The 26,494-nt window shown below is 37.8% G+C and overlaps 1 protein-coding gene across 2 annotated transcripts in view; it reads right to left on the bottom strand.

The window, feature by feature from the left end:
* Positions 1 to 1,996: 1,996 nt before the first annotated feature.
* Positions 1,997 to 26,494, bottom strand: part of LOC114152855 (guanine nucleotide-binding protein G(o) subunit alpha) — a 110,920-nt gene continuing 86,422 nt past the window's right edge. Inside the window, exons 7-8 of one of the 2 annotated variants that reach the window (XM_028030951.1) lie at positions 11,264 to 11,417; positions 1,997 to 4,681 (exon numbers count right to left, since the gene is read on the bottom strand). In XM_028030951.1, coding sequence (XP_027886752.1) covers positions 4,494 to 4,681; positions 11,264 to 11,417 — 342 coding nt within the window. In that variant the 3' untranslated portion in view covers positions 1,997 to 4,493. Of the gene's footprint in view, positions 4,682 to 11,263; positions 11,418 to 16,477; positions 18,474 to 21,026; positions 21,181 to 26,494 lie in introns of those variants that run through there. The other variant, XM_028030960.1, reaches the window with a different exon arrangement.

Raw genomic sequence — 26,494 nt, 5'->3', positions numbered from 1 at the left:
CACCAAAAAACATTAAATTATTGACAAAAACAGCTCTGAGTTTTTTTAGGAGCTTGGTCTGTTTTTATAAACAGTAGGAACCCAAATGGAAGTACAAAAGTGTTAAAAATTTGAATTTAGCATAATAGGTCCCCTTTAACAGCAAAGCATTGTGGTCCTGTGCTGTTTTCTAAAAATGGCTTTATATATAAAAATTAAGGTACAAAAACTTTTCACACCCTGGACTTTCTCCCGTTTGTGAAGACAGTAATCACATTTCCTTTTAACGGTGAGAAACGACGAGGAGATTTTTTATAATGGAGCGAAAGGCAGGAGAACTCTGGATGACAATAACCCTGCAGCGAGCAGCGCCGTCACTCAGCATTTATTGCCCTTCATGAAATTAAATCAACGCTGTTGCTGGAAGCTTCCTCTGCAGGGACAGAGATGCATTCCTCTAATTTACTGCAGCGCTTCCTAACTGCTCCACATGGCTTTTTGCAGCTCAGGGTTGGAAACTCTAGATTTAAATGTTTCTTCTGAGTGATGAAGCATTGGAACAAACGTTAAGTTACAGGTTTTATTGGGATGTTAATTTTATCCTGAGGTTGAACAGTCAAAAATGTATCTTTACCTTCAACTAAGTTTTAGAAGAGATTGCAGTCAGATGACTTATAAATAAGCTTAATGGTTTAAAGCTTATGATACAATATTAAGCTATGTTGAATGTTGTTAATGTTCATAAAAAAATAAAACAAATTTAAGTTCTTTATCTTGAACTCAGCAACCACATTTAAAGTATATTTCTAGATATTTCTTATTTATTTAGAATCAACATAAAGATTTTTAAATTCCTCTAGTAGTGATGTAAGAAAACCAGTAAAACATAATATGAAGTCAAAAATTCAAAACGGCAAAACTCTGAAATTTCCAATTTTTTTCTATAAAATTTGGGAAATTATTCTCAAAATTTCTGAGTTTTTTTGGGCAAAAATTTACTCAGCTAAGACGGGAAAAACAAGATAAAGGGGAAATAAAACTACAATTTAGAACGAGCCTTGATTGTTTTACTGTCAGAAACGAACCGAAAGAGTTCCTTACTTTGGTTATTTAGGGCCTTTTGGTCCTTAAATAACTTTATGCAGCTGCTTTAATCTTATGGGAAACTGGACCTCATCGGTTCAGTAATTTTTATTCTAATGCAGACTTTGATGCCTTTTTATTGCTTATTGAACTTGCCAATCACAGCATGTGTTTATAAAAACAGGAACTCATATATTGTTATTGCTGACGACAGATGTTTTCTTTTCAACAGAGCTCAAACTTTTTTCAAACTGAATGCCTTTTTTTAATAAGGCAAATATTAACTGATCTTTAATAATTTTCCTACAAAAAATATAACTTCTTCTTTTTAAATATTGCAGTTATTGCTAATAAGGTGAACAAGAAATCACACTTTGGGATTTTAGAAAAAATCAAAAACTGAAAATACTTTTGACTTGTTAAATTGGTTCCAGTTTGTGTTATTCTGGTGCTAATTAAACTTATTTAGACTTTTATTATTTTTTTGTTTTATATTTGATCAAAAACAAAAGCAAACTCCAGATCTTTATACATGATGCCGCGTTAATATACACTGCTGCATATTAATTGAGATATATTTGTTCTTGAACATTTAAACGAGGCAGTTATACATGCTTACAGAGAGTCTCAGGGGTTCACTGTAATTTAACAGAAGTGTAACAAATGAATGAGCAAATATTTGGCCAGAATTATCTTGTTTTGTTGATCTTTTCTTTGAGAAGAAACGAGAAAAAGAATAGTCTTTTAAAAAGTGTTGCGTCTATAATTATCCACCCTGAAAAAAGAAGGTTTAAGTATTAAATGTTCATAATGGAAACTTTTGATCACATCTGTACATCTAGAATTTCTTAGTCACTTGAAGCTTGACTGTAAAACAAACAGCGATGTGCAATGCTTCTTGCAGCTGAAAGTCAGAAAACCAGAGACAAGAAGGTATTTTTTCTGTAGTCATGAAAACAGTGGCTTTTTAATGTAAACACTACATTCGATTGGTTTTTCCAGCACGGACATCCCACATGAAATAACAACCATTCACTAAAGAAGAGTAGAGGGAGAGAAAGAGAGAAAAAAGCTGCACAGAAAAAAAGCATTCACTGGGTAAAGAACAGAACGTAGGTAAGAAAAAATAAATCATGAGGATAACAGGAACGGAATGCAAAAAAACCCCAAAACAGCTTCATCGTGTCATTATACACAGTTTTTTCTTTTTTTAAAAACTAGAAATCAAGAAGGCAAGAAAGAGAGGTTTCTATAGATAGATTGATGAGGGGGAAACATAGATCAGGTATGAATAAATAACAAATTTCCAAATCTACTCATTGTGTGTCTGCGTGAGTGTGAGCGAGTGTGTATGTGTGAGGTGAGAACTGTGCTTTTCATTATAGACCTGGAAGGTGTGCACTAAACTGAAGAGAGATAGAGAAGAAGAAGGAGCATGAATTTATACAGCGCCGATGTGTTAACATGCGGCATCCCTAACTAGCGGATGCAGCCAGAAACGTGCTCTCCCCCACAAAAAGAGTGTTTTTCTTTTATCCCCCCCCAGAAATAATAAAAAATAGATATTGTTATAATATTATATTTAATCGTTCTGAGTCAGGCTAAAGTGAGGAGACGATTCTAATGCAGGGAAACAGGCAGAGGAGGTGGAGCTTGGGCCTGGGGGCGGGGCTTAGGGCGGGGCACAGAGCGGAGCGTTACAGCAACACCGGGTTCTCCGTGGTTCCTTGTCAGCTCACCGTCCGACCGGAACCGTCCACCAAACATCGGTTCATGTGAAATGGAGAAAGAAAACGTTCCGTAGCTACAAATCATGAGAAATCGTCATGATGTCGGTCAGTGTCGTGGTGAAGGCGGTTTTTCTCTGGGAGATTTTTGCCCTTTGTGTTGCTGCAGGAAAAATCTAAACTTTTCTTCACTTCAAAGCTTCCCATGTGAGCTGTTCCTGCTCGGAAACTTCAAACTCACATTTTTCTGACATAATCTCATAATTCATCCCTCACCCCCCCATTCAGAAACCCATCAGCTTCCCCTTCAGTTGCTGCTTCCACATATTTTTTTTTATTGTGTTTCCATTTAATTTGCACTTTTTATGAAGTGTTTTTTTCCCCTCATAAGCAGCTTTATGTTATAAGTTTTAACAATTAACTGGTCTTTTTTTATACAAAGTTGAGTAACTCATGCTATTTGTGTTGGGAATGAAAAAGAAGAGAATGAAAAGGACAGGAGGGGGGAAGGGTCAAATCTCGACGCCTGGGCGCCATGCAAAAGTCGACAGCAAGGAAAGAGAGGATGGCAGGCGATTGGTCAATAAATAAATTAATAAATTAATTAGTTTTCTTAAATGGAGAATGTTATTCGATTATTATGGGGAGGAAGGTAGAGTTTTACCTGCTTCTAAAAGCGCAGCTATCTACAGCGCAGTGCCTCTGTTACACAGCACTGGCGATTCAGTCAGTAAGCAAGCTTCCTATTGGCTCTCGAGCCTAGTTGTGGTTGGCGGCTGGCCAATGACAAAGACCAGATTATGGAAACAGGAGACCGGGGATCCTGGGTGGAAACTGGGTCATGAATGTGAAGATGTTAAAAGTTACTCAAAACAAAAAAGAACAACATCTTAAAATGTCTTCTCAAATGTAAACAACAAAAATAATCAAGCCAGTTTTAGCAGATTTTTTTTAACGTTCTTATCCAACTTGTCAGGTGCATTTTAGTGCTGCTCACATATACACATATTTCTGCAAATAAAAAAAGTATTAATAAGCCATAAAACAGTCCAGAATGACCAGAATTAAACAGAAAGTACAGGTGAGAGGTGAGAAAAATCTGTGTACAGACTTAATAAATATACACACGATCATCAAAGAAATAAAACAGCATCATCATTGTCAAAGTAACAATACATAAAAAAAGTATGCAAGAAAAAAAAATGTACAGGCTTCGGTTTTGTTAACAAAAAACAAAAAAAAAAATCACACAGTCGACCACGTGAGAGAGCGGGAATGAAGGCTTTCCTCAACTTTGTTCAAGATGTTTCAAGGCTGCATGTTTGGGTTTTTTTCTACTAAAACTAATTTTGTTTGCTTGGCAACAGACCAAAAAAAAACATCAGGGGGGAATCAGAGCAGAGAGGACACAAGAACCAAAAACATTAGATAGATTTATATATATATTTATATTTATATGCATGTATGCCTATTTTTTTTAAAATCATCCTCATTATTAATATGTACCTAGTTGGATTTTTTTTGTTGTTTTTCTTTAGAGAATCATCATTATCATCATCATCGCCATCATCATTTCCACAGCAGTGCCAAAGGAACATGACAGAGGATTAGGAGGAAGAGGAGGAGGACAGGAAGGATGGGAGAAAAGTGGAGGGGGAATGGTGATGGGTGGAGGGAGGGGGTCCAGGGTGTGTGTGGGCGCGCTCAGTACAAGCCACATCCTCGGAGGTTGTTGGCGATGATGATATCGGTCACAGCGTCAAACACGACCTGGATGTTCCCCGTATCCGTGGCGCAGGTCATGTGACAGTAGATTTCCTTATTTGGAGAGCGGTTCTTGCTCTCGAACTGTGCTTGGATGTAAGCTGCCGCGTCATCGTAGGTGTTGGGTCCTGGACGAGCAGAAAACAGGACAAAAGAACTCAATTTAAATGAGATTTTACCAGATTTTATACTAAAATTTGCGTGTTTTGCAAAAACAAAACAAACAAAAAACTCTGTTCAGTTGGAAAAGAGAAGCAAAAAAATAATTGAGATTTTACAGTATTATACATTAAAATCTGCCTGTTTTGCAGAAATTGCTCTCAGTTCAGTTGCATGTTGATGTAGTCAACTTATAGACTAAGAGATTACCAACAGCTGAGATAATGCTATGAGGGGCCGTTTAGGACAAAATTTACGTTTTGTCTCTCACACACTACCAAAAGGTCTCGCATACTCCAAAAAAATAGCCACGCACACTCCAAAAAATTACGTTTTGTCTCTCACACACTACCAAAAACTCACGCATACTCAAAAAAAATAGCCACGCACACTCAAAAATTACTCACGCACATTCAAAAAATACTCAAATTGCGTATACACACACTACTAAAATGTCACACACACATTCACAAACGTTAACTTTCTCGCTCACATACACTGCTAACAGCTCGCTCACACACAGACGTTTATCTCTCACATACACAAGACTAAAGTTGAACACACACACAGTACTAAGACTCGTTTTATGTATGTGTGAGAGCGAGACTCTTTTTGAATGTGTGAGAGCGAGACTCTTTTTGAATGTGTGAAAGTTGTCACGGAAGAGGCGGGGCATAATTTTTGGATCAAACTGCGCATGCGTAGATCCTAAACTATAAGTTTCGATTGTTGACTCACTGTATGTTCTGTTACTTAGTATATTTGTGCTTTTAAATATATATAGAACGTTTAACTTTCTTGTAGATTAAATGTGCTATAGAAATAAATGAATCTGATTGATTGATTAAAAATAGCAAAATTGCTGTAGTACAATCTGTCCACTGGGTGCCAGTAACTAACTCTAATTCGAAACGAGAGAGAATTGGTCAGGCAGCTGCCATTTTAAACAATTAGAGTTAGCCATGTTCGGTATAGCAAACTCTTTCTTCTTCGGCACTAGTTGGCGCCGGTTAATAATTCCTGTAATACTGGCACCCAGTGGACAGATTGTACTACAGCAATTTTGCTATTTTTAATCAATCAATCAGATTCATTTATTTCTATAGCACATTTAATCTACAAGAAAGTTAAACGTTCTATATATATTTAAAAGCACAAATATACTAAGTAATAGAACATACAGTGAGTCAACAATCGAAACTTATAGTTTAGGATCTACGCATGCGCAGTTTGATCCAAAAATTATGCCCCGCCTCTTCCGTGACAACTTTCACACATTCAAAAAGAGTCTCGCTCTCACACATTCAAAAAGAGTCTCGCTCTCACACATACATAAAACGAGACTTAGTACTGTGTGTGTGTTCAACTTTAGTCTTGTGTATGTGAGAGATAAACGTCTGTGTGTGAGCGAGCTGTTAGCAGTGTATGTGAGCGAGAAAGTTAACGTTTGTGTGTATGTGCGCGAGCTGGTAGTAGTGTATGTGCGCGAGCTGGTAGTAGTGTATGTGAGCGAGAAAGTTAACGTTTGTGTGTATGTGCGCGAGCTGGTAGTAGTGTATGTGCGCGAGCTGGTAGTAGTGTATGTGAGCGAGCTGGTAGTAGTGTATGTGAGCGAGAAACTTAACGTTTGTGAATGTGTGTGTGACATTTTAGTAGTGTGTGTATACGCAATTTGAGTATTTTTTGAATGTGCGTGAGTAATTTTTGAGTGTGCGTGGCTATTTTTTTTGAGTATGCGTGAGTTTTTGGTAGTGTGTGAGAGACAAAATGTAATTTTTTTGAGTATGCGAGAGTTTTTGGTAGTGTGTGAGAGACAAAACGTAATTTTTTGGAGTGTGCGTGGCTATTTTTTTGGAGTATGCGAGAGTTTTTGGTAGTGTGTGAGAGACAAAACGTAAATTTTGTCCTAAACGGCCCCTCATATAATGCTGCCATCCGCTGATCGTTCTCCCTCTCCAGCTATTAACTTTCTATTTTCATGAACATGAAAAATAATCCTAGATCCGTTCTTCTGTTTCTTTCTGTGTCTGCTCTGTCTTCTCAAGCCTCCAGTCAGTCATGTCAGATGGTTCTGGTTCTGCTGGAGGTTTCTTCCTGTTAAAGGGGAGTTTTTCCTCTCCACTGTCGCTACATGCATGCTCAGTATGAGGGATTGCTGTAAAGTTAACAACTCAATGTAAGCAATTGTCGCTACATCCAGGAGGAGTAAATGCTACAAGTCACCGACTCGATCCAATCTGCTGGGTTTCTAGATAAAAACTTTTAAAACTATTCTGAATAATCAGTTGAGCATAATGTTCTGTTTGATAAGTAGGATTAATTGGAACATATGCATGACTGAATCGAAATTATTTTTTTGTAAAGTGCCTTGGACAGTACTTGTGAATTGGTGCTATATTTGTAAAAGGTGACCCACTATGAACAGGTTAGGATAGGTCTATGGTCTTTACAAAACATGGTCATTGAATTTGTTTGCTCAAAATTATTCTTAGATAATAAGATTTTAGTCTGCTCAGTTCTACCCATTTTGAGCTCATTTAGGGCCTCTTGTCACTTTAAATCCAAATAAGCTGCTGCTGGCCACGCCCCTCAACTCAACTTAAAACAGACGCACAACTGTACATCTTTGAAAATCAGAAGTGGAGCCTCCTGCACAACCAACATGAATGCAGAAAGTGGCTTCTGGATAAGTCAACAGAACATTTTGTCTCTTCCAGCAGCCATTGTACAACGCACAGCGGTAAAACCAGCTCAACAAATGCAGTGGAGCTCTGCTTGGGTTGCTAGGTTACAGAGCTGTTCCTGCTGATTTGTGATGTTTCATTCTGGCACCAAAAAGCATCAACTTATTTCCAGATTGGTTTGTTTTTAGAAGGAGTAGAAACCCAAATGAAAGTACAAAAACGTGCAATATGTGAATTTTCCATAATACTTTCCCTTTAAGGATGCAAAGAGGCAAAACCCTCCAACTCCACCCTGGCATTTCTGTCATATAAAATGAAATCAGAAAATGTATTTCCAGTGATCAGAATAAGGAGTGATCAGACCTTTGGCTGGACAGAGAGGGAGAACGTGATGCAGCAAAAAGAAAAGGTGGAACCTGTCAGAACGGCTCAGTGTGACTATCAGAGCAGCGGGAGAGACGGGTGCGCCACTGTGAGTGTGTGAAGTGGCTTATCATAGCGCACCACGTGCGTCTATTACTCACAGTGCTTTTATCCGTCACCGCTACGTCTGGCTCCCACTTCCACGTCAAGAAGTCGTTCTGCTTCCCTCTGCTGTTTCTGCAGACTCTCACTGCCAACAACTTTCCTCTCCTCCCTGTACTCCCTATTATTTCTCCACTTGTGGAAATGCAGTAAAGTAAATCTCCTCTTGAAGTGAGGTTTTATGTTCCTCCAACCATTTCACTCTCTCTCTCTCTCTGCTGCAAACTATCTTGCAGCTGTAATCGTACCGCAATATTTAAAGTGGCACATTTTTCAGACGGTTTATAATGCAGAGACAGTAAATCCACATCTGAAGGTCTCATGCACAACTAATGCCCTCAATCAGGCAGCTGTTAATCAGAGAACAGACCTGAGGTTTTTAATTTCCAGGAAATATCATTCAGACAGTAAAGATCAGTCATTCATGCTTTCATATCCAGTTTTAAATATGATCAAGACACGGCTCTCTGACTGAACAATCTTAAGGTTAATTTAAGGTTTTAGGTCAAGAGTTTGATCTCCAAAGTAAGTTTAGCTGAATGAGGTCGTTTGCTTTTTTGCCAAAAGCTGTTGGAGAAAATTGATTTTCTGTCCCAACAGGAAATATGAAGCCATCACTGGCAGTCAGAACCGCTGAAACATAAAAGCAGCAACTTGAGCTCTAACCAAAGGCGCTGAACACAACTCAAAGTTCGGCCAGTTTATTTAGCAGTTTTAAACAGTTGTAGATACATTTGTAAGAAAGTCTGAATCAGAATCAAATCAACCTGAATTTTGAGAAGTGGAGTTATACTGGACCAACACTGCAGATACAGGATGTATTTTTCCAATATTTCTTAGCTAAATATTTCTTAGTTCAAAATCAATAACATTTTCTACTGTAAAACAGAGATAATCATTAAAAAAGTAAATAATTTATCTACATTCCTAAGCCATACAGACATCTTAACCCTCCTTTGCCAAACTGGGATGATTCTTCCTGAGGTCATTTCAGCTCCTGCTGTTTCTCCTGAAAGCTGAGTCTTTAAAACATGGATAAATGTGCAACTGGCTTTTCCAGGGCTGGGTAAGCATGAAGCCCCTCTGCCCCCCGTAAAACTGAATCTGGAAAACAGCTTGTTCCACCAGAGTCTTAAACATATTCCTTTGTCCATCCATCCATCCATTTTCCGTTCACCCTTGTCCCTAATGGGGTCGGGAGGGTTGCTGGTGCCTATCTCCAGCTACATTCCGGGCGAGAGGCGGGGTACACCCTGGACAGGTCGCCAGTCTGTCGCAGGGCAACACAGAGACATACAGGACAAACAACCATTCACACACACACTCACACCTAGGGAGAATTTTTAGAGAAACCAATTGACCTGACAGTCATGTTTTTGGACTGTGGGAGGAAGCCGGAGTACCCGGAGAGAACCCACGCATGCACAGGGAGAACATGCAAACTCCATGCAGAAAGACCCCGGCCGGGAATCGAACCCAGGACCTTCTTGCTGCAAGGCAACAGTGCTACCAACTGCGCCACTGTGCATATTCCTTTGTTCTAAAGCAAAAAAAGACTTTACAAGGTAAATGCTCAGAAAAAGTCCCATTGACCACAAAACAGACGTATGGCAGAAAAACCCCCCGGCTACTAATCATTTTGATGTGACCATTTTTAGAATCAAGAACTTGATCATTTGGGGAGGTAAAAGTGGTTATTAAGGTGCAAAAAACACCAAAAAGTTCTTGTTTATGATCCGCATCAGGGGATAACCTGTGAATGTGAAACTTTAATGTTTGCAGCTTGAAACTGCTGGCAGCATGAATGTCATAAATTCATGCTTGAAATAAAGATTCTTTCAGCAATTCAAGCCTCGACATCTCCAGATCAGGAGATAATAAAATGAGTTTCTCATCAAAGAAAGCTTGAAGTCTTATTATTTCAGCAGATTAATGGGATAATAAAGCTGTCGCCTCAAGAGAAACCCCCCCCAAAAAAACCTTGATATTGATTTTTAATGGAGCTGTTATTGAAACAATAATAAGTTTGAGAGTTTATGTTCTCAAGATAAAGAAACAAACAACCTCAAGGTAACGTTATCTCCAGCTGATGAGATAATGAAACATTAACATGAAAAACAAACTCCAGGTGGTATTTAGAAAACTAAATCTAATAATTAAAACAAGCCTCACATTTATCATCTCAAAATAATTCAAGTCAAGAAAACTGAAACCTAAACAATCTCAACATCACATTATGTCTACATGCTGATGACACGGTAAAGCATTTCAATGTCAAAATGAATTTTTTTACTCCATATTTCTTTACAATTTTTGACAGCATTAATTTAAGATCGGCTCAAAATCTGTTTTTGAGTTACTGACTGTGAACTCTTCTACAATAATCAGTGCTATAAATAAAAAGGTGTTTACTTCTTTCATTTTTTGTTTTACAAGTTTAAGGTGACCAAAATATTTTAAAATCAGAGAAAGATGACATGAGGAAAAACAAGTGTTTTTGCTCCTGCACATACGTTGCAGTCCATTTGGCAAAAACAAATAAAAACCGGCAGCTACTCTTGAAATCATATTCCTTTAACAACAACACCAATGCTACTACTACTACTAATAAAGGATATTGTTTAAAGATTGTAATTCTGGTGACAGTTGGTAGCACTCCTGCCTTGCAGCAAGAAGGTCCTCGGTGCAAATCTCAGTCTAAGGTTTTTCTACATGGAGTACTGGACTAAATGCCATCATCACTTGAAAACAGTTTTTTTTGTTTTTATTGTTATTATTGTTTAATATTAATGTTTGTTTTAGGATCAGAAACCTTTAAATGTGACAAAAAAACAAAAATAGTCTTTAAGGGGAGTATTATGTGTTCCAGGCACAAAGTCCCATTTTATAGCACAATCAGGTAACTATGTTAAGTTCAGTTGTTATAAAATAAAAAATATGACTTACCAGACATTTTACTTGCTAATTTAACACCTTGTAATTGGGCCTCTGTCTCTTTAAAAACTCCTGCTCTTCCTGAAACTCTCCCTTTACGAAATCATCACAACACGGCTCCTCTATTAACCCTTTGACGTTTTTACCAGCGTTGCTCTGAGAAGTAACTCCTATAATGAGCTCAGCAGATGCACAGTCCTATCAGATGTTTGCTAATTGCTGCTGGCTAGACTGACGGAGTGGAGGAGGAGCTGCATCTCGAAGGCGGAGCTAGGTCCAACCACGCGTTTTTCACAGCTGAATAGAGATTAAAGGATTTCTCAAAAATGCATGAAAGAATCAAGGTAACACTCCAGGTATGTTTTTGATGAGGGAATAACATTATAATAAGTGAAAGAAATCTCTCACCTGTGTACTCTGGGAAACAGATGCTGAGTGCAGACTTCTTAATCTTCTCTGCAAACAGATCCTTCTTGTTGAGGAAGAGGATGATGGAGGTGTCGATGAAGAACTTGTTGTTGCAGATGGAGTCAAACAGCATCAAAGACTCGTGCATGCGATTCTGCGGATGAGGAAGGAAAGGAGTGGGGAAAGGATGAGAGAGGAGCAGGAACAAACAGGAAAACGGGATGATGAGGACGGATGATGGGGAAGACGAGAAAAAAAGAGGACATTTTCAAAGTTAACAGCAACTCAACAAAAGTGAAGATTTACACAATAACATGTTACTATTAAAAGTTGAGCGAAAGAGTGATGAGGGAACAAAGAGGGAAACTTTTCTCTAGAATTATTGCTTCAACATTTTCCTCAGCCATTATGCTGCTCTCATTTGACTCGCACTCAAACAAGCGGCTTTTTTACTTGTTTACGGAAATCCTTTGTTAATAAATAATTACAGCTGTGGAAAAAAAGACAAACCCAGAAAAAGAAATCGGAGGAAGAGAAGTGACGAACGAGAGCAACACTAATAAACTTCTTCATATAAAGGAAAAACATTTTAGGAGGGAAAATAATCACACATCTCCGGTTGCTCATGTGGTGCTTTATTATCATTGTCTCATGTATAAATACAATGTTCAATAAATTATCAACAGAGAGGGAGTTACAGCACAAACAGTTTAGCACTTGCACACATACAGTATATACACATCCATATACAGTTTGTGCAGGTTTTGCAGTACCTGGACAGTGTTTACAGTGTTGGTTGGCATGGAGACAGAGTTAACTTATGGTAACAGGAGAGCTGGGTTATGGGCGTGATGAGAAAAAGCACAGTTGATGCTCTGGAGTTAAATCTGCTCTAATGCAGCCGGGAGACTTTCTGCAGGAGAGCGAGTGACTCCTCGGCTTAAGTGCTCATTACGGCAAAGTGGGACTGAAAATCGCTCATAAGGACATGCAAGCAAGGTCAGGATGGGAGCTGCTCTGGAGCTAATAAGGAAAATATTTGGCACTTTGTTTTAGTTCTTCATCTGTAACACTGTGGCATATCAGGAGCTTGTTATGCTGCTGTTGTAGGGCAAAAAACAAAAACAAAGAAAAAACGTGGCACAAATGCAACCATTTCTCTGGGCTGCAGCCACACGGCATTTTTTAAAATCTGAATTTAAGATCTACACTGAGAAATGACAGATAAACTACATTACCCACAAATCCCTATTTTATGTAGTCAACACAGATTTGATATTTACTAAAAAAGATAAAGTTTTGCTTTTTGGTCTTGGCTGTTTGGCCCCAACACACACGTCTACACACAGACACACTGATTGGCTCATTGTTCTTCTCTCAGCGCTGTTTCCATCTTATTAACCCCAAACTGCTTTAGTGCTACAGTGCGGTACTTTATTTCTAAGAAACAATTGGATGTTCTGGAAGGTCAAGCTGAATGAGCAGATCACACTGTTTAATCTAAACAAACACTATAAGCTGCTAAGAAATGTTGGTTTTTCACTGTTAATTAAAGAAAAAAAATTGTTCATGTTCTATAATGTATAGATAGCAAAACACAAGTCTTGTATTTATTATAAAGACATACATTTAAGTTATGTTTGAAAAAACAACTGACTAAATAAACTGTAAGAAGAGAACTCCCCAAAGGTTTTAACTAATACATTTTTAATTGGAAACTTTAGGATGTTTTGGTCCATTTCCTCATGTAATGTGGGCTTTTGTAAATCTTAAACTGCTTTAGCTGTTATTGCTAAAGACAGTAAAAGACATCCAATGTTTTATTTTTTTTCCAAATTAAAACAATGGAAAGGCTTTTTTCCAATTAAAAATAGTCATAATAATTACTGAACTTGGTTGAAGAGATAAAAGTAACAATGAAAATATCCGAACTTTTGTGAATCCTGAGAGGTACAAACTGTTTGCAGATACTTAATCTACTCCCATTTAACTAAATTAACTAGCTCTTAATTACAAGGAGAAGCATTTTCCTGAACACCATCATGAAATTCGGTAACCAATTCTTACAACCCAGGATGATGTAACTATTACTATTTCATATGTGGGTTTTATCTCACTAACGCCATAAAACCACAGTAAACCACCACTGTGAAATTGTCGCTCTATGCGTTCCTACACATAATCTGACCACCAGCTCAGCCAGAGGATTTTCAGCCAAGCCAGGAAAATGAGCCACACGCCCGTTGAAGCTCATAAACACCGTGTATACAAACATCTGGGCCGTTGCTACAGAATCAACAACACTGTGACTCAAGCACAGCAACAATGATTCAGAAAAACAGTTAGTAATTTCCCACCAAACAGCCCAGGTGCTTCACTCACCTTGGCATGCCTGATGCTTGAAGTTAAAAGTGAAACTTCAAACTTTATCTACTTTTTATTTATTTGACTAATAATTATGTCTCCACTTAAATATGGCACTAAAATTTAGTTATCAGATAGTCAGTTGACTTTCTTTTTGTATTTTAAATAGGAGCCAAAAAACACAGCAAAACATCATGGAAAAGTATTGTACCCGGTCATGACGAGACAGAACGACGTGAATTCCACACCACTGATCCCAGTGGACACACTCCATCAAAAGTCACACATAATTCTGCTTCGTTTCCTCATGTTTAGACCCAGGAAGGACACCAACCGATATAGCAAGACAGCAGCTGTAGCTTAAAAACATAACAATGATGATAAAGTGAAATGACTATCAGAAGGTACTGTACATTTCTGGTTCTGAAGCTCAAATGTTTCTCACCAACCCTGCTTTCAAATTACAACATAGCTGCAATGTGTATAAAACAAAGTACCAGATGCAGTTATAAACTGGTTATTTGACCTGATAAACGTTTGAATCTTAATAAATAATTTGTACAAACATTGTGCTCATAAAATTTGTTACTCATAGTAATACTTAAGCAAGTTAGTCAACAACATTTTGAAATTTCTCAAACAAGTTTAATTTGATTGTTACATTATTTCCAGATTTGAGAACTAGCAACTGGAGTGCAGCATAAAAGTCATCTTTCCCTGCAATGTAATGCAAATATAGGATATAATAATAATAAATAAAGTAAGGTAAATATAGGATTTTTTGTAACGAGTTCAATGTTTGCTTTCCTGTGAGAGACTGGTGACCTTGTCCACAGTCACCAGTCTCTGACCCTGAGAAGATTCCTGCAGAATCCTTCTATGCATCCTGATTTTAAAACCATTTATCAAAAGCTTTTAAAAACCTTTAAGCTTTTCCTGGGAATCAAAGAAATCAATAGAAGCCATGTTGAGAGGTGCATGTACAACATCAGGTAAACCAAAATGACTTCACCACATATCACTTCGTAATGCTTCCAATAAGATATCTGCAAAGTTGTTTCAGTTCTGGATAACAATTAACTTTAACCAAAAATATGCAAAATGCTTCAAGCTGCAACTCACAAACTCTTACACTAATAGATTTAGATGTACAAAACACATATCAGATCATTTAGGTTCGAATTATGTTTATGTTGTGAACAAACTGGGGGTAAATTAATAATACTGATAAAGAACAGCTGAAAAAACACCTCCATGTCATTCAGAATCAAGAGATGGAGCTCAAACAGTATGTTGTCACTTTCTGGTACGAGTCAAATAAAAAAATGAAAAGCCTTTTATTTTATCACTGTGAACTGATACAGAATGTCACGTAAATGGAAAATTCAGCAGGATGTCTTCCTCTAACTGCTGACAGATCTTTATGTGAGGCACTAGAAACAAAAAACCAACAAAACTAATAAACTGCGGTCATTTGCTACCATCCTATTTTAAAGCCTTTTCTGGCTCAATTCATTGGAATTAAACAACAAAAATTGTAAGGCAAAATTTAACAAGATCAATATTTGTTGATGAAAATGTTGCCAGTAAGGTGCATTCTTTGGATTTGGAGACCCAAGAATTTAGTTTCCATTAAAAAAGACAAACATGCAATTTCCCCTGTGGATTTAGATGGAAAGTAGTTTCCATAAAAAAGTAAGGAGAACTATTACTAAATTTATTACTAAATAATTTTAATGCACAGAAAAAACAAAACAAAATAATAATAAAAAGTGCATCATTATTCTTACACACAAACAGCAGATTTTCTGTTTGCCAAATCAGCCAGAATCCATCTGATGCTTTTTGCTACGAACGACGGGAACATTTGGCAAAGGAAGGTGTGGCGACATTTTAAAAACCCGAGGGCCGTTCTGTGCGTTCAGTGCGTGTGTGAACACTTGCCTGTGCTGCTGTGTGTGTTTGTGTTAGCGTAAAGGGTAGACAGGTGCTTTGCGGGTAATTAATCCAGATACTGACTCCATCACTGCACCCCTGAGCTGATGCTGTCTCCCAACACAACACGTACACACACGTTTGTGAGCTGACCTTTCCTGTTCTGTTAAATGACACGCACACACACACACATGCCCGCCCGCCCACACACACACACACACACACCATTAACTGTACGCAATCTGCAAACACACACAGACACAGAAAATCCACAAGCAGAATCATGCACATCAGGCCGATCAACAGCCTCGGGGAACGCTCCGTCACTAATTAGGAAATTTGGCGCAGATGTGGAAAGATGAACTGATGATGTCATCTACCTGTTTAAAAGTGAGGCAGAGGATGGGAGTGATGAAGCACGAATCACAGCAGTAAATCCACTCACATCAGACACTTTCAACCTTTCAAGAGGGGTGGGCAATATGGACTTCAAGTTTTAACACAATGTTCTGTGGCACTATTGTGATAATGATAAAAGTGATAAGAACTTCTCTAATTGGTAACTGTATGGCTGTGACTTTTATCAGCAAGTCTGATTTTTATTACTAAACTACACACAGTAACTGCATTTAATCATATTTTCAAACATATGGATATTTATCAAAACTCTTATTGAAAAGTGGAGAAGATAGTAAAAAAAAGCAATTTTGACAGTAGCTATGTTTCCATTACAAATGTGCAAAAAACTGTTGCTTTTCCACTAAAGTAAAAAAAAAAACTGAATTTTGCTACTGCAGTGTTTCCATTAAAAAAACCCACAATTAAAGTTACATGTGAATAAGTTTGTTCACGTGATAAGTTATTAAAAAAACATGGCCGCCTATTATCCTCCAACTACTTCCTGTCATCTTCTTCTTTGTGGTTTGTGCCAGTGGCAACATCTGATTGTTGATCATGTGAGTTGTGATGCATAAAAAGTCTTCCCATTACAGTTCTGAAAAAGAAACCAATTTTGATACTACCAAAAAACCTCATCATGGCGCCAAATCTTTTTATTGAAAGTTGAGTTTTTGCAGAAGTGGTGTTTTCCTACCTTCCATAACACGTAATAATCTTCAATCTGAACCCAAATCCCAGCCATCTACTCTCTCCAGGTTTCAGTCTTCCAAAACTCAGCTGCGGGTTTTCATGGCCGACAGCAGGAATGTTACAGAGAGCAGCCTCAGATAATGGCTTTAGTCTCAGGGCGGGGTGAAATCGATGAATCCATCCAGCCACTATCTGTAGCTGCCGGGCTGAGTCAGCTTTTCTAGCCCTTTGTTTTAAGTGGTTTCATAATGGAGTCGTGCACACTACGACATGAGGCAATGATGCAACCTCCTCCCAGCTCAGATCCTGTTTTCCTCCACTTACATCTCAATTGTCTACAAATAAAAAACAAAAACACACAATTGATAATTATGTAATAAAGAATGTTAGAGTTGTAAGTATTTACTTTCGGTTTACATGGTGAGATTTTTAATAATAATGTTCTTTGTTTTAAATATGGTTGATTCTCAGATCTCTTGCCAGGTCTTATGTCTCATATCAGAAGTCAGAGGAAAAACTAGCCTAAAATGGTTTTCATTATTAGAAATGGTAAAAAAAAATACTCCATGTCCAAACAATACATTACTTGTCACCATGCAGAAAACAGTGTAGAGAAAGGTGTGACATCCCTGCTATTCATAGGAGACATGGAGCACAACCACCAGTGAATAGCTAAAACATCCCCTAAAATGCTTATAACTCCCTACTTTATTAGTTCAAACACCAAATATACCTTAATATATATTAATACAGACAGTGTAAACCGTCTTAACACTACCGCAGAATATCAACCATTTTCCTCATTTCCGCTCTCAGGAGTTATAGCTAATCTGTGTCAAGGAAAAATGGGATTGGCTGCTTTGCAAACGCCAGCCATTACCATGTCAATGAGCATTACATTTAGGTATTTTAGCTTCTCAAGCTACATTTCCTTTGGAATAATTTGGAGTCATATTCCACAAAAAATCCATAAATATAAAGACATAGCTAATGTAGGAGTGTTCAGTTATAACCACAGACATTAGCTTACGGTTGTCTTCAGAGACTAGCTAACTGTGGTAGCAAAACAACCCAATTTTCTGGTTTGCTATTGCATTCTATCACCGTAACAAATATAGCAGAGTACTGTGTGTGCGACTGATTCAATGAAATGCAAACTCAGTAATACAAAAAAACCCAGGTAATTATAGGAGCAAAGAATACACATGCAGCGGCCATGTTGGATTCTGAACGAGGTTGGTGAGGAATCTCGTGATATTAGGCCAAATAGAATGAAGCATTAAGCAATGGAAAATTCTTACAACACTATGTATGCATTAATGGCTTTTCTAACAAACTTGTTAAGGTTTTCTCACAATTGCCCCTTTACAGAATGAACCAAGACACCATTGTTTGATATAGAGGCCTGAATCAGAGGGGCTCGGACAGGGAACCGGGGACAGGTAAGGTCAGAAAAACAACAGTACACAGCGGGAGTGGTCCAGGACTAAACAAACAGAAGTTAAATCAAGCTGGACCAACAGTCTGCTCTGTAATAAAGGAGGACATCATTTGACCATCTCTCACAGGATGACCAATCAAATTGGCCCCACACACGTGACATAACAAGGTACCACAGAGGTAAAAGCATCCGGTCAGTACAAGCCGCAGACCCGCAGGTTGGTGCCTATGATGACGTCTGTGACAGAATCAAAGACGAACTGGATGTTGTTGGTGTCCGTGGCGCAGGTCACGTGAGAGTACACCTCCTTAGTGGGCGACTTGTTCTTGCCTTCGTAATGAGACTTGATGTAGGCAATCCCCTCTTCGTAATTATCTGGACCTGGAAATGGGACCCAGAGAGGACATGAAGCAGGAGTTACGACCAGTTTAATAGATTTTTAATTTGTTTAGTTTTATTATGTTTTGACTTTTTATTTGTCTAATTCAGTTAATTTCTAGTTTTTATTAGTTTTGTTTTAGTTTAGTTTATATTATCTTTAGTTATTTCATACTTTGGTTAATTTCTAAGTGCAGAATTCAAAAAGGTTGCAGTATTGCATTGTGATACATCGACAGGGTAATGAGTACTCAACAGAAGATACTGTTTTCATAAAATGTAGTTGATTATTGTTGAACAACAAACTGGCTCTGGCATTTTTTCCCAACTTTTGCTGTCGCCATTTTTCAGACTAGCCGTCATTTTGTGAACTGGTGTAATCGCCACCAGGAAGAGGAGGAGTGTTGTCATTTCCTGACAGTTAACGTAAACTGCTTGTGCGGAAAAAACAAAACAAATCCACATCAGTTTGAACAACTAATGAATAAATCCATAAACACAAAAACAAAAGGTATTATAATTCTAACTTCAGCATATTTTCATAATATATGCAGAACATAGTTCCAGCTAGTTTTCCCCATTAATTACAATTTTTATTTATTTCTGTTAATGAAAATGTTTCAGATTTCATTATTTAGTTTATTTTTGATAACTTTAATAGCCTTGGTTATGATGCGGCTTTTAACACATTTTTCATCTGAACCGTTTAAATCTGTTAGCCGCCTCCTACTTCCCATTATCCCCGTTTTTTCCTCCATCAGCACTATTTTGTGATTTTCTTTCTGAAAACCAAACCTTTGACTCTTCAGCTCAGCAAACATTGTGCTGAGGTGTGCTGAGCTCACTGCCAGCGCACTTTAATAAACGTGATGCATGGACAACTTTCTGAGACAAACTGCAGCTGTGAGTTTGCTCCAATAAATGGAAAGTGATGGACATTAATACGTCCCGTTATTGTTGCCGCAGTGCGCCGCTCTCTCCTGGATTACTATGATAAACCAGCAGCTACAGAACGAAAGTCTGACAGTTCTGACAACCTGAAGCTAAAAACACTGGAGCCATTATTTGTACAGTGAGTGTGGTGATCAGTTTAACACCGGAGCCAAATCCACTGTGGCTCCTTTCAGGTCCAGTTCATAATTAGCTGTTGGGGCGAGCGCCGCCTTCTGCCAGCTCTTGGCTCACTTCCCTTTGTTCTCATGCTTTTGGGATGAGTCTGACCTCAGGGACTAGAGTCATTTTTGGTCCAAGCGTCGCCGACGTCTCGGTGGCTCTCGGCCATCAGCAGCCGCTCGCTGCCTGTCTGCTCCGGCAGGAAGTTGGTCGGAGACCGGCTAGTGGGAAGGGATGAAGAGGGGAAGGGACAGCTTTGGAATCCTAATCCCTTCTTTCTCACAGTCTTGCTGCTTTCTGTCTTTCTGTACCCATTTTTCCCACAGTTTCTTTTCTTCCTGATTTTCCTCCCACTCTCAGGCGTTTTCTTGTTTAGTTGTTTTGTCTCGTGTTTTCTCTTGTCTCACACACACTCAGGCCCTGGCAGTTTGGACCCTGGAAGCCCTGATTTCATTTTCTTCTGCTGTTTTCCTTTTTTTACTCTCTGTAACTCTCATCCCTGGTAGGATTCATAGTCCCCAGTTGATCTGTTTCGGTTGATATCATGAACCTGCAGCTCTGTTGTCTAAAATTTAGCAGAATATTTCCTCCTTTTTGTGTAAAATGGCCACTGTGATTACTCGACTTTTATTAGTTGTAGAAAAGTAAGAAAAAAAGAGAATTCTAATTTAATCTCAATTTATAAAGGTTTTGCTTTCAGAAAAATCCATAATTGAAATTTAAGTATATTATTTAGCAAAATGTTACTTCTCACAATTACCTACTCAAGTGGATTGTTTTTGATTTGGGCTCTTTGCACTTTCTGAGACTTAATTTATTAGGACTAATGTTATTGTAAATGTGTGCATGTAATCAAGAAAAATTATTTTAGCATCCAAAAACAAAAAAAATCTACAAATAAATTGTGGGCTAACTGTTTTAAATTAACCGGAATATTAAATTAAAATCCATAAAGAAATAAAGGTCTTGTTTCCAGGATGGAGAGCCATCTAGTGGTTTAAACTGAAAACTGCAGGCAACTTAAAAGCTGATTTCCTTTTTTTTTTTTTAAAAAAAAGGATTTTAGATAAAGTTTTTGATTTTTATTGTAATGGGGGAGTAATGTAAAAAAAAAAAAAATGAAGCCCCTGATTAACAGATTTTATTTGTCTTTATAACAAAGTAATATTACGTATGTGTTCCTTTTATTTTATTTTTTTTATTCCTCATAAATTTTTGATTAATATCTATACATTGAGCATGTGAAATGGAAGTCAGATTCCTTATTTGAGTTCATAAACCAATGTATGCTAAGATGGTTCATGTCAGTAGAATATGAAAAAAATAAACGTTGAGCAAAAGCCTAAAGATTGGGATTGTCTGTTTTTTAGAGGTTAGACAAGTTGGTGACTTTCTAATGTTTGAACCAGAATCCAGTTCAAACAGTCACTGTGAAGGATGTACCGGTGTATTCTGGGAAGCAGATGGTCAGCGGAGACTTGATGATCTTGTTTTCGAACAGGTCCTTCTTGTTAAGGAAGAGGATGATGGAAGTGTCGTTAAACCACTTGTTGTTACAAATAGAGTCGAAGAGCTTCAGCGACTCGTGCATGCGGTTCTGCAGGAGAGAGATCAGAACATGTCAAACGGGACAGAACTCCATGAGAAAAAACTCCAAACTGCAGGATATCATGACGTGTGCAAACGACATAATCTGAGCTAAAGGAGGAACTGTGATGAAAGCTAAAACCAAAAAGCAGAACAGAAGTTTGGGGGAGTTCCTCGTAAAACCACAGTTTGTGATCTGAGTTTGTGTTAACATTTTCTATCAGCATGCAACATTCAGAAATGATTAGTAAGACTCACTGGCAGTGAGCTTAATGAAGCCATGCATGGTGAGATGTTAGCTGTGTGTTAGAGTCTGCTCTAACGGCATCATGTTAAACTAAAACCCTGTGAAGTTTTTCACCTGTAGGGGCGCTACTGAGCACAATTTCCTCATGTGACAACAGTTTGATTAAACCTGACTTGTCAACTGAAGATGAATCAGCCCAGCAACTAGTGAAGAGCTTAAAAAAAAACTTTTTAGAAAAGTTTTAGGGTTGTAAAAATGAAAAGAAACTCATTTTTGTGATCAAACCCTGTTATAGTGAATAATTTAGGAGAAACTGAAGCTAGGGGTCTGGATGCACCACAGAAAACTAACAAAACCAAAGCAATCATTTTGTTAATATTTTTAATATCAACTATTAAAAATATTAACTATTTTTAAAAGTTAATATAACTAATTATTTAAGAACAAACAAGTATTTCACAAAAATGATAAAATTTGCACCACCTTATCAAGGACCCACTAATATGAATGTAAACTTATTTTGAGGCTCTTATTAAGGGATATCTCCAATTAAAGTTGAAGAAGAGGAAATAAAAACATGAAAGTCGTCCTCCTTGTTCAAATCAAAGCATCAAACCAGAACTGTATGTAGTTAAATGATCACAACGATAACTCCACAGGGTTCTAATGTAAGTAGAAACATGAAGAGCAGATGTAAAAGCTGCTAAATTAATGTTGCAGCTGCTTTGGTTAAGAAGTATCAAACCTCGTTTATTACATAAAACCAGAATATTTTACTTGATTATTTTTCCTTTTACAAAATTTATCATGCTTAATTTGTGTTTTCAGTGAATCATTGCCACCTAATTATTCACATTGCATTACAATAAATTGTGGATTAAGGAGAAAACTAACTAGCTGTTCCAGTGATTTTTTTTATGTAACAGGTAATAAAAACAGACAGATTCCTTCAAACTGTGAGCTGAAAGCAGTTTCTCTCTGGTTCTGATCCAACATTAACTTGAGGAGAAAGAGATCGATGGGATCCATCGATCAGATTCATGAGAAACGACTGTTGGAGTTTCACAAACAAGGAAAAGGAAGAAGACAGATCTATTAATAGAGATGCACCTTTTCATTTCCGATACCAATATCTGAGGTTTATCGATCTGATATAGAAAAACAGCTGTACTGACTTAAAACATTTCTTTTAAATGCAGACATATATGTACTAAATTAGGAATTTATTTGATAATTCTGCTACAGTACAGCTCACTTAAATACACCAACAGCATCACAAGCTTGGTCAAAACTGTAAAAACAATTTTAATTTGTTCGGTCCATGCAATTAGGAGTAAAACAGCCAATGTAAAATAAATAATGAAGAAACTGAAACTGAAAAACAACAGGGTGACTACTTTGTAAAAATAAACTGCAACAAATCATTTTCAAATGGCTCAGGAAGTGCAATTAGGAATTGTAAACATAATGTAAAATAAATAATAAAGCATTGAATTAGACCGAATAGATCTGCCCTTATGGATCGGGAACATTGTCGTCGATACCCGATCTAGAATTTTTTTCAATATCGGGACCGATACCGATATTAATAAGGGATCGGTGCATCTCTAGCTATAAAACAGAGGAAACAGCAAACACAGAGAGGACCTGCTTCCAGCTGCTAAAGTGAGTGTGTCGACCTATTTGGAGATTTTCATACCTGGCTGTGGGTGGAGCATCTGCATCTGACAGCTGATTGGTTAGAGAGGACAGTCGGTGGCGACAGTGACAAGAGGAGTAGAAGGAGCCAGAGATGCTGCAGGGCGGAGCTTAGAGAAGGAACAGAAAAACGCAAGGGACCCGCCCCCTGCGTCCGCTTCCCCTCCCCTCCTCAACCCGACATGCTAATGCTAACACACATCCGGTGCTGCAGAGAGAGCGTTCACAGGGCAGGAAGGCAGCGTTCACAACGAGCAGTCGTCATTTCAGAGAACACGATGAAGAGGAGCAACGACCAAACACAGTACATGCGCATCTGAAGAAGAAGGAAGGGAGTGACAGAGAGTAAGTGGTGCAGGGCGTGTTTGTACCAACAGACACCGATGGGAAACCAGTCAGAAGCTGGGAGGCGGAGCCTATCAGGAGCTTTTACTGTTTTTACCAACAGAGAAAATATTAAACCAAGCAGCTCAAAACTTTCCTGGAGTGAAAGGTTTTAATATCTGATGGTAAAATAAGGATCCTCCAACAGCAGAATCATGAAAGAAATTCATAAAATGGATAAGATTCAATAAATTAACATATGTAAGAATTTTATAAAAATTGGAAGACATGTTTTTTTATATTTGTCACTAAAGTACTAAAAAGGGCTTAAAATGATCTAAGTAAGCTTAGATGAGACTATTTTTTCTCCTTTTTTGTGATACTGATGTGACCTGAATTTTTTGGTCTTATTATCTTCAAAACTTTCTGCCTATCATATTCCTCACATACCTCATACCTGTGCAATGTATTTGTATGAGTTTTTTCTTTTTAAAATATATAATACACAAATTATGTTGGAAAAAAGAATAATCTGTTTGCTGAATAAGCTAGAGATCTTTAACAAGTTTTGTCTCACTCAAAAACAGATTTTTAACAACTTCATCTTGTGAATATCATTTCTGAAAAAGATGTTGAACATTTGATGTTTTTGATATAATAGGCACACATTGATTTGTGTGAGCAAAACGTGCCACTTAAGACCTTAAGAACAAGAACACAAGAGTTATATGGTTTTTAGTGTTTTTCCTTTGCACTCTGGTAGCCAAGCAACAACATTTTGTGAAAAAATTCACTGTTGTCTAAGTCTAAACTAATACAGTAAGGAGGCAAATACTTTTGCTCTACATAGCAGATGACTAATCCACTAAGTTAATATTCAGCTTGTGTTTGCTTTCCAGTGCTGTGACACGCATCAGCTCTGTTACTTACCCACAGGTCCTTTCACAGGTGTTTTGACATTATAAAACTATACACCTCCCTTTGACTAAAGTTCAGCCTGTTTGCATGCAAATGTTCCTTTTATGAGTCCAACTATTGAAATACAGAGACAGGAGGCTGAGCACAGCTAACAGCTTGCAGCTCTGCTTCCCACAGCAGGTTATATCAGCTTCATGGTGCTAAAATCTAACATTCTGGTTCAAGATTTAAATGGTTTATAGATTATTACTGTCTTAAGATATCTCTTTTAACTGATCCCAAACTGCTTTGGGAAAGAGAAACTGTTAACCTGAAAAGTTCAGCGTCTCATAATATCATGTCAATTCCTTCACATTTTGTCACGTTATGCTACACTGGGTTTTACTGGGAGCTGAAGAGGTGAAAGTCATGTATAAATTCTGATGTAGAAGAAATGTTATTAGAAATGAAAATCTGAAAAGTCTGCATTTGCATTCAGCTGCATTTTCTCTGAAAAATGAAATACAGTGCAGCTTAACCAGCAAACAGAGTCAGAAATCCAGCTGTTCTATGAAGGCATCACAGTTTACCAGAAGCCATGTAAAGAACACAGCAAACATGTCCTCTGGTAGGTTCTCACATCACAAGACCAAAAACTAACTGTGGCGTTGCACCAAGAACCACTGAAGGAAACGATACGAAAACATCAGGCGACACTGAGAGCAATTTCCTTCTTCACAAAATATAAACAGAAATCTAGTGGCGTCAGATTTTAGTGGTTACAGGATTTATTTTTTGTCTTTGGTAAAAGACCACAAACCATTTTTCTTGCACACTTTTGCGTGTGTTTAGGTTGCTTTTACCCAGAATGCCTTGCACTGTAGTCCACTTCCTGCTTTTGGAGCGGTCTCTGGTTCACTTTGTGTTCACATATGTTTTCAGACCGCAGCAGAGTTCACGTCAAATGAACTGAGACCGAAGTTTTTAGGTGGACCAGAGTTTGCTGTTTTGTTGCACTTCAGAGTGTGATTAGCATTCACACCTCACCAAACGAACTGGACTTTCTAGACAAACAGAGTGGAGTTGAATTAAAGCGGACTGAACAGGGCTGAAAACAAATGCAGACCAAACTTTCCAGAATTTATTTGTAAAAAAAATGGAAACCAAAATAAATAATTTTCAAATCAGTATAGTTGTCTGGTTGGAAAACACCTGAACCAGGGCTGGTCACTGAATAATAACCAGGAGTGAAGATGGATTCAAATCCAGATTTCCACTGCTTCCTTGCCATTACAGGTAGATTAGAATTTTAAGAAAAGTTGCTTGCTAATTAAAACTCCAGCAGAGCAGTGAGTTTAACGAGCTGCCGGATCGGGCTATGTGTTGCTTCTTCGGTCCAATTACTGGGAGGTCCTTCGCTTTTTCTTCCTAATTGTGGAATATTTTTGCTGAACGGGAGGCTTTCGGTAGTAAAACAGAGAGAAGGTTGAAGCCAGGAGGAGAAACATTTGTCTGCCAGTTAGAACTCCTACATCATTTCTAGCTTAGCGATAATAAAACTGGATAACAGAATGAAGATCAGGTCTGTTTAAAGCATCCCCGGGTTTCTGTGAAAACGTCACAGTTTTGTCTCACTGCAAGTTCCTCAGTTTACAGACGTCTAACAATTACAGAAACGGCTGCGTTAAATGAGTCAATGAAGTTCCCCGTTTATTTCCTCCATGATGGATTGTGTCTCCCTGTGTGATTACGAACCAATCCTGGGGATTCTAGTGATGCTGACTGCAGACGACGATTCTCTCCGTTGCTGTTTAAAATGTCATCGAATGACTTCAAAACGTATTCACAGGACCAGCGGCATTTCCATTCACCTTAAAACTGTGCAAATTAGGTCTACAAAACTAAACTGGTTTAATGGAAACACGCTAACTTGAGGTAGTTTCTCTGCTGTATCAAAATTAGTGTGTTTTGTAAAACTGCAATGGAAATGCTTTATTCGCTTCATGAGTCACGTGATCAACAACAAGATGTTGCTATTGGCAGAAAATATCCCTCCAACAGGAAGTGGAGGGAGAATGATGGAGTGAATCATTATTTTTAAATGACTTATTGCATGAACAAACTTATTCAAATGTGATTTTAACTGTGTTTCTTTGTT

The sequence above is a fragment of the Xiphophorus couchianus genome, chromosome 2 (assembly GCF_001444195.1).
Source record: "Xiphophorus couchianus chromosome 2, X_couchianus-1.0, whole genome shotgun sequence".
NCBI lineage: Eukaryota > Metazoa > Chordata > Actinopteri > Cyprinodontiformes > Poeciliidae > Xiphophorus > Xiphophorus couchianus.
This window is presented reverse-complemented; position numbering and strand designations above follow the sequence as displayed.